General features: G+C 46.5%; 2 protein-coding genes across 2 annotated transcripts in view; one reads left to right on the forward strand and one right to left on the reverse strand.

Annotated features, from left to right (window-relative positions):
- Positions 1-3,296, forward strand: part of REEP1 (receptor accessory protein 1) — a 69,554-nt gene extending 66,258 nt beyond the window's left edge. The window contains exon 7 of the mRNA XM_058025095.1: positions 615-3,296. Within this exon, the coding sequence (XP_057881078.1) occupies positions 615-625 (11 nt within the window). The 3' untranslated portion in view covers positions 626-3,296. The remainder of the gene's footprint in view (positions 1-614) is intronic.
- A 2,709-nt stretch (positions 3,297-6,005) lies between these two features.
- MRPL35 (mitochondrial ribosomal protein L35) lies at positions 6,006-7,690 on the reverse strand. The gene is made up of 4 exons (XM_058025208.1): positions 7,654-7,690; positions 7,416-7,572; positions 6,571-6,715; positions 6,006-6,336 (listed from the first exon to the last, which is right to left on the reverse strand). Exons 1-4 carry the CDS (start codon positions 7,688-7,690, stop codon positions 6,148-6,150), a joined length of 528 nt encoding a protein of 175 aa, XP_057881191.1. The 3' UTR covers positions 6,006-6,147.
- Between the last annotated feature and the right edge of the window lie 790 nt (positions 7,691-8,480).

Below are 8,480 nucleotides of genomic sequence, written 5' to 3' on the forward strand. Positions count from 1 at the left end.
GGCAGTCAGGGCTCCTTGTGAAAGCTCTGCACCAGCTGACTACAAGGCAGAATTCCAATAGCTGGATTCTAAAATAATTCCAACAGATTTTGTCTGGCCTCTTTCCCAAGCAAGGGCGTGATTTTAAGGAGTTCTGCCTCATGAGAATTACAGTCCTGGTGTGTTCCATCGTGGGAAACCCTTCAGCTCTGTAATGCCATGAACTGTACCCTCCAAAGAGCTGAGGATGGGTTGGACAGGGCAGGATGGGCTGGGAGACACCAGAGCTGGCTCCCTGCCACCAGTTTGCTCTCTGGATCCCTGAGCAGCTGTAAATGGCACCAGTTTGACCTGGCTTTTTCAGCTGTTGAGCTATTAGCAATCCTTAGCCACACCTCTAACCTAGCACCAGAGGGGAATGTGTTGATTACACCTGGGTGTACAACAGGGTTTTTAAAGAGATTAGTCCTCGCCTGGCCATTTATTGCTCATCTTCAGGGCCAAACTGAAGATTGCATTACTTCATGAGAGGAGTGGGATCCTATTCACAAAGGTCTCACAAAGATGGGTGTGTTGTAAGGAAGAAAAAGATGTTTCCTGCTAAGCCTCTGAAGTTTTGCCTTGTTTCTCTGCAGGCACCGCCTAGGACTCTCAGACCTCGCTTCAGGAAGAAAAGTACCTCGTCCTCTGCCACTGAAACAATGTGAGTGCAATGAGCCAATAGCACCAAGATCCACAGAATGTCTCTCTTCTGCCTTAAAGAGCTACTCATTGATAACCTAGGAAGCAGCGGTGGGCTGGATGTGCTTTGATGTGCAGCACTGCAGACATGGCCTTTCTCCTCTCTCCACGTCCCTCTGTGGCACCTGCTGCTGTTTGTCCCTGCTGTGGGTAGGACAGTCTGGCAGGCACCTGCCCGTGAGGGCTCCTGGTTGGCTTTGCAGAGTGCACCCACCCACAGTGTACATTTCCAGTTTCATTTGTGTCTGCATCGCTCTTGCTCTGTGAATGCCCAGAGCAATAATAACAACAACAACAATATTCAGTTACTCATCATGCTACGTTGACAGTGTATTTATTTATGGCTTTATCATGGATGAAGTGGATTTGCAGAACCCATGGATTTCTCTTTCCTCCCTTCCTCCTCAAGACTGTGAATGATGTAACAAATGTCAAAGTACTTTGACTGTACAAAATGTCCAAGATTTGTTAGAGAAAGCTGAGCTGCAACTGAGTTTTTCTGCAACTAAATCACATGTTCTGAGAAAACCATTGTGCTAAACCCACAGAGACAAGACCACTTACAGAGGATGAGGAAGTGACGTGCAAGAGAAAAGAAAATTGTTTCGATGATATAATGAAGGGGGAGTCCGAGTTCCAATCAGCCTGAGCCAGGAGAGTATTTTGTGGAAAATGATGCGTAGAAGAACTAAATCCCACCACTTGTGGCCCATGTTCTACTGTGAGTTCTAAAGTGTGAGCAAGCCAGGCTTGAGCAAGCTGCAGCAGCAGAAATTAGAATGGCTTTAGTGATGCATTTCCAGGGGTAAACACATCTTTCTTCCCTGCTACAACAGTGCCAGTCACAGCACTCTGCTCTGCTGCTGCTCTGCTGGCATGAGCAGAGGAGGTGCTGGGTCTGAGCTGCTTTTTGAAGCCTGGAGTTTCTCCTCTAGCATGGAGTTTGGTTAGAACCACAAGAACCAGATGGAGTGGTTTATTTGTATCCATATATAAATGGGAAATATAAAAGAAGAGGAAGACATGGTAGGGTTTGTGTATTTGTGCTTCAAGTTGGTGTCTCTTGTAAGTGTTGAGCATGTGAGATTCACACATCAGTTAATTACGTGACCCTTTGTGTTTGCTCTTGGACCTGTCACATAGACTAGAAAGGAATTTAGCATTGTGTAGGATGTGCCATCACCAGTGGATCAGCACAGGGGCTCCATGGTGTCACTGTTCATCTGGCTCAGGTGCAGCAGCCCAGGGTGCCAAAAGCCAACTGGAGTGTGCCAGGCTCGGAGGTAACTCTGAAGTGGCCTTTGAAACCATTTCTGTGCCAGGTGTGCATCCATATCCCAGCTGCACATCTGGTGGATCCCTGAGGTCACCCCCACAGCTTCCTACATGTGTGGGGCAGAAAGAAATAAAATACACACACAGAGAAATGTTTATCTGACCTGGCTAGGAAATGGAAAATCAAGCAGGTGTTTCCTGTGTCTGCCACAGTATTTGGCCTCATTACCTGAGAATTTTATTTCCACGTGCTGATTCAGTCATATTTTGCAAATTTTGAAAAATTCTTCAGAAAGTAAATTTAAAAAAAAAACCCAAACAAACCTGTCTAAAGAGCAGTTACAGAAGAGTTGGTCCCTGGAAGATAACTCAGCAAAAGCTTTGAGAAGCTAAGCTTATGTATTTTACTTCTAAGCAGCTTTAGAGTTTATTTGATTTCTTTTGGCTAACATTAAAAAGAAATAGGAAAACTGCCTGCACTGTTAGCAGAAAATAAAATCCTGTTGCAAGCAAGCCATGTTTCCCTGCTATGCAATGGGCTGCTGTAAGATAAAAAAGAAGCTGACAAGTTTGCACTCAATTATGCCAAATAACCCCAACAACATAGAGCTGCATAACATCTGACAAGTTCTAATCTCAGCCACGCTGTATTAACATTGATTCTCACTAAAACTATTTAATGTGCGTCTAATCTGCTGTTTTACTGTAAACTTGACTGTTTAGCATTTCTTAAGTGCTGAGGTGAAATGTTGACAAGGGAGTTGCCTTATATCTCTCAAAACATTCACTGTATAAATGAGAAAAAATAAACCTTTTCATATCTCTGGAAAAGAAAAGCTGTATTATCAACAGAGCTGTATATTTGCATCTAGATAGCCAGAAATGTGAATGCCTGACCTCGTGCACTCGTGCTCCTTGTGCTCCAGTGCTCTGTGCAGACGAGAGCGGCCACTCGCTTTGATTCCTCACCTTCCTCGCACAGGTTGTTTACAGGGGCTGCCCCAGGCTGCCAGCTCGGTGTCACAGCTGCTGTGTTCATTCTGGATAAACACCACCCCTGGATAAACACCACCCCTGGATAAACACCACCCCTGAAGTCTTTTGTTCCAGCTTTCCTCTGGAGCCTCTGCCAAGGAGCGAGGCCGGTTCGGTGATTCTCGCCTTCGTGTGCTGCTGCTGACCCCTCCTGGCAAACAGGGGTGTGCAGGATGGATGGACGGATCGATGGATGGATGATGGATGGATGGATGGATGGATGGATGGATGGATGGATGGATGGATGATGGATGGATGGATGATGGATGGATGGATGATGGATGGATGGATGGATGGATTGTTGGATGGATGGATGATGGATGGATGGATGGATGGATGATGGATGGATGGATGATGGATGGATGGATGGATGGATGGATGGATGGATGGAAGGATGGATGGATGGATGATGGATGATGGATGGATGGATGGATGATGGATGGACGGACGGACGGATGGATGGATGGATGGATGGATGGATGGATGGATGGATGGATGATGGATGGACGGATGGATGATGGATGGATGGATGGATGGATGGATGATGGATGGATGATGGATGGATGAATGGATGGATGGATGGATGGATGGATGGATGGATGGATGATGGATGGATGGATGATGGATGGATGGATGAATGGATGGATGGATGGATGGATGATGGATGGATGGATGGATGGATGGATGATGGATGATGGATGGATGGATGGATGATGGATGGACGGACGGATGGATGGATGGATGATGGATGGATGGATGGATGGATGGATGGATGGATGGACGGATGGATGATGGATGGATGGATGGATGGATGGATGGATGATGGATGGATGGATGATGGATGGATGGATGAATGGATGGATGGATGGATGGATGATGGATGGATGGATGGATGGATGGATGGATGGATGGATGGATGGACGGACGGACAGATGCTTTCCAGGCATGTGTTGGAAAGGAGCAGTTCTCAGCCCCCTTCCTGCTCCAGCTCTGGGTGTGCACTTCCAGATCTCCCCTCCTAAAATCAAGCAATCTTTCAGCTGATGGTTTAAAACAGCAGATCTGGCCCAGTTTTGGGGCCTTTCAGGCAGCTGGCCCCTACCATCAGTCCTGTAGGGCAGGCAGCACCTCCTTGTGTCTCAGAGAGGGCTGAGAGAGTGGAACTCTGAGGAGAACAGGCCAGCCCTAGGAAACAGCCTTTATCCAGCTCAAGGCTCCAGTGAAACGTGCATTATTTTAATCACATAAAATTGAGGCTGAGGGGAGGGAAACTGCAGCTGGAGGTGGTCTGTAGTAAAGAGGCCTGTGAATGACCTCCCCAGTTTACCATAAACTCAAAGAGTTATGAAGAAATAAGCCTGGAGCAGCCCAGTGCTCCCCTCTGTGCCTCCCCTCCTGCCGTAGGGGTCAGCATCAGCGCAGCTCCAGCAGTCACCAACTGCTGAATCAGGATCCCACCAGAAACAAGATAGACTTCATGTGTGTCCCTGTCACCCTGGAATGAATCAACCTAAAAACCTCGTGGAAGTGCAAACCCAGCACAGAAGGGAAGAGAATCAGGCAATTTATTCCTGTGAGGAGGGAGAGAGCTCCTCCTGTAAACAACCTGCTGCCTCTGGCTGCCGGCGAGTCCTCGTGTCGTGATCAACCCTTGTGCTCCTCACCCACAGTCTCCCTTTTGCTGTTAGTTTCAGGTTCCTGTTTTGCATCCAGCACATTTGAACTAGCAGAGAACACGTCGGGATTTGCGTTTAGACAAACTATTTAAGGCTCATAATTGTGCACTTGGTGTGATTTCTTTCCTGTGATGGGTAGAAAAGGTCTGTGATACAATGGTACACTCGATGCCTCACAAGGACGGCCATTACAACTGTATTCCAAAGGTTTGATGTTTTGCTGGTTTTGTTATACTGCTTGAAATACATCTTGAATAAAGTCTTAATCTTTTCTTTATTAAAAAAAAAAGAACAAAAAACAAAACCAAACATCTTTAGTCTGTTCAATGTATCTGGCAGGCCAGAATAATCACTTTGATTGCTGTATTATTTTTATCTGAATTCTGGCTGACTGTATATAGATGTATTCACTAAGTGCTGCATGTCCTTCAGAACTTTCTGTATCATGAACTGGAAAAAAGAACAAAATACAGCTACTGAACACTCTGAGTAACTAGTGAATTCATTACAATGCTACAGCCTTGTACAGCAAACCACCTCTGCTATACAGGCAGCTCTGGGGCTGAGCACCAGGGACTCTGCTCAAAAATGGGATCAAGGAATGCTTTAAAGTACTGCTTTCATACACTCTGGAGTATCAGCTTTGTAGAGAAAACATCTGATCCAAGCCTTAGCAAAAACAGGGTCCAGTTGATCTGCTCACTCCAAAGAGGCTCCATGATAAACCCTGGGGGTTGTTCTATTTATGTGTGACCAGGAATGTGCAGTATGAGGTCTATTTACACTTAAAGCAAAAAACAAGAAATTACTCTGATGTTGTGCAGGACACAAAGAACAGATTCTACTACTCAAAAACCAACAGAGGACACAAAATCTGAGTCCTGCAATGAAAGCTGGTGGCCAATACATTTTAAAATCAGTTATAAAACCAGCATGTAGCTATGAAACTCTGGTCTGTTTTTTTTTTTTTTTTTTTTTCCCTGCACTTTCTAGCATGGACACAAGGCAATAGTGTGTTATTGTGACAGGCAACAATGCTAAGATGGACCCTGCTTTCCTTTTTCCCCTTCCCCAGAAGACTCCATCCAGTGAGCCACCACTTAGTATGGATACAGAAAAATCGATTCTGGGGTTATTGAAACACATCTATTTAAAAAATTAAGATGAAGTATGTTGAATTATTCACTTTTAGTGCTGTTTAGTGTATTCCTCCATGACAGACAATCACAGGAAACCACCAGACATGAGAATGTGTAGGTGACCAGCCTGACCTCTGCTAAAACAAACAGCAGATGAAGATAAATTCGAGTATTCCTTTATTGTGGGCATTGATTCCCATAATTCTGCTCAGATTTTTATTTTAAAAAGTACAGGCATTACAGATGCATGTTCCAAAACCCAGAGCATGCCACACAACCAGAGATGTGCAAACCCCAGATTTCTACACACGGAGATTGGTGCGGTCGTGGTACTTCTGGTAGGGGTCATCAACGTACCAGGTCCTCCTTTTCCAGAAGGAGGTGGTCATTTTATCCAGGAGCTTACACTGTGTCCTGGTGCACAGCACCAACTCCCTCAAACGCTTCTTCCTGGCAGCTGACTTCTTCCACAGCTTCTTCTTATAACCAGCCTGTCAGGAGAAAACATACACCCCAAAAAAAATTTCTTAATAGGTCACTGCAAGTGCACAAACACAGCCACACTGCTCAGCAAACCTGGATAAATCCCTCACTTTGGGAAAATGGAGTCTCTCTACAGAGCTTTTTTTAACTTCCACACCAGCCACTGCCCTCCAAGGGGAGGAAAACAATTACACTTTACCCTGACTGTAAAGAACAGGCCCTCATTATCCCAAACATCTCACCTTTCTCCTCACCCAGAGGCCGTTGTGCAGCCGGAGGAACCTTTTGACCACAGATTTCACACTTTTCCTCTTTCCCTTCCGCAGGCTGCAGTAGGTGAGGGTCCTCGCTGGCTGCTGGAGTAAACTTGGAAGTAGAGGTGTGACACTAAAAGAAACCAAACCAAGCCCAAAATGAAGAGGGAAACAGAACAGGAACGAAACACCTTTTTATAAAAGAAATTACTGCCTTTATCACACATAGAGAGATCAGAAGAGCTGTGGCTTGTTTGAAGGGTAACAAGGACTCCTTAAATATTACAGCACAGCACCTAATGGGTGCAGAATACCAATGGCAGGGCTGGAGTCTTGTCAAAATTCAGCTCAAACTTATTATTCCACACAGAGCACCTTTTTTCAATCGACTAAAAGCAGTGTTATATAGTACTATATATTATATTATTAAATATAACATAGACTATATTAACAATATAATATTAATGCACACGATAAATTATATATATTATAGGATACATGAATTCACCGTATATTGCATATTTTGTAATGCATACGTAGTGGAATAAAAGATATACTTCTAAATATATTTTAATATAAAATATAGTTCTTTATATATATATATATATATATATATATATATATATATATATATATATATATATATATATATATATTTGAAATATATGGTAATTCAAATTATTTATATTTATGTGAAACAATATAATACATCTAAAACATGTAAGGTATGCAAATAAAAATATATATTAGGTACACAGATATAAGATATATAGAGAAAAACTGAAACCCCTTTTAAGGATTTTTGGCACGAGGGAGAAGCTGCGCGGCCGCACCTGCTGAGCACCGAGGGGGTCCCTGCCCGGGGCCGGTTCTCGCCGAGCAGCCGCGGGGTCCAGAGCGGGGCCGGGGCCGGGGCCGGTCCGTGCCCGACGCACCGGGCGGATGGGGCGCTGAGCGGGAGCGCACGGGGAACCCAGCGGCGCAGGATCCCTGCGGGGACACGGGAGAGCTTCAGCACAAACATCCCCGCCAGACAGCCCCAGTCAGCCCCGACACCGCCCCGGTACCGACCCGCCAGGGCCCCGCGGGCCGCCGCCGCCGCCGCCATGGCCACGCTGCGCCGGGCGGGGCCGCGCCGGGTCCCGCCCAAGGAGGCGGCGGCCGCAGCGGAGCCGGGATCCCACACCGGAGCCGGGATGTCTCACGGGACTCGGGATCCCACACCGGAGCCGCGATGTCTCACGGGACTCGGGATCCCGCGCTAGCGCTGGGATGTCTCACCGAAACCGGGATCTCTCACCGGAGCCGGTGTCCCTCACACCCCCGGAGTCCTCGCCCGCCCCGCTCCCGCTCCTTCCCCCCTCACACCCGTCACCTTCAGTGACCGGCACACACCTTCCCTCCGCCCCAGCGGCTTTTGAAGCCTGTTCCTAAAGTCTCCTACAAAACGCACCAGGTGGATTTAACTCATTGTTTGTGCACGCTGCTGGTGTATTCTGATTTTTTTCTCTTGGGAAATCTGGCCGGCCTGGTTGAAGGATGAGATAAAAATGGCTCTTGAGTGCTCTGAGCGAAAGAAGGTTTATGAGCGAACTGTGAAAGGTTACAGCTGTAAATTATTGATAAATGCTATAAAATGTGCTGTGTTACACTCAGACTGGAGGAAAGGCTGAGAGAGCTGGGGCTGCTCAGCCTTGAGAAGAGACCTGAGAGGAGACCTCCTCCATGTCCGTCAGTGTCCGAATTTATTTGTACACTGTCAGTGCCCGGAGCAGGGACAGGCTCTGCTCGGCGGTGCCGGGCAATGGGATAAGAGGGAAGGGGCAGAACTGATGCCCAGGAGCGGCACCTGAACGTGCGGAAGAAGTTCCCCACAGTGCCGTGACCGAGCACATTGC

The sequence above is a fragment of the Melospiza georgiana genome, chromosome 5 (assembly GCF_028018845.1).
Source record: "Melospiza georgiana isolate bMelGeo1 chromosome 5, bMelGeo1.pri, whole genome shotgun sequence".
NCBI lineage: Eukaryota > Metazoa > Chordata > Aves > Passeriformes > Passerellidae > Melospiza > Melospiza georgiana.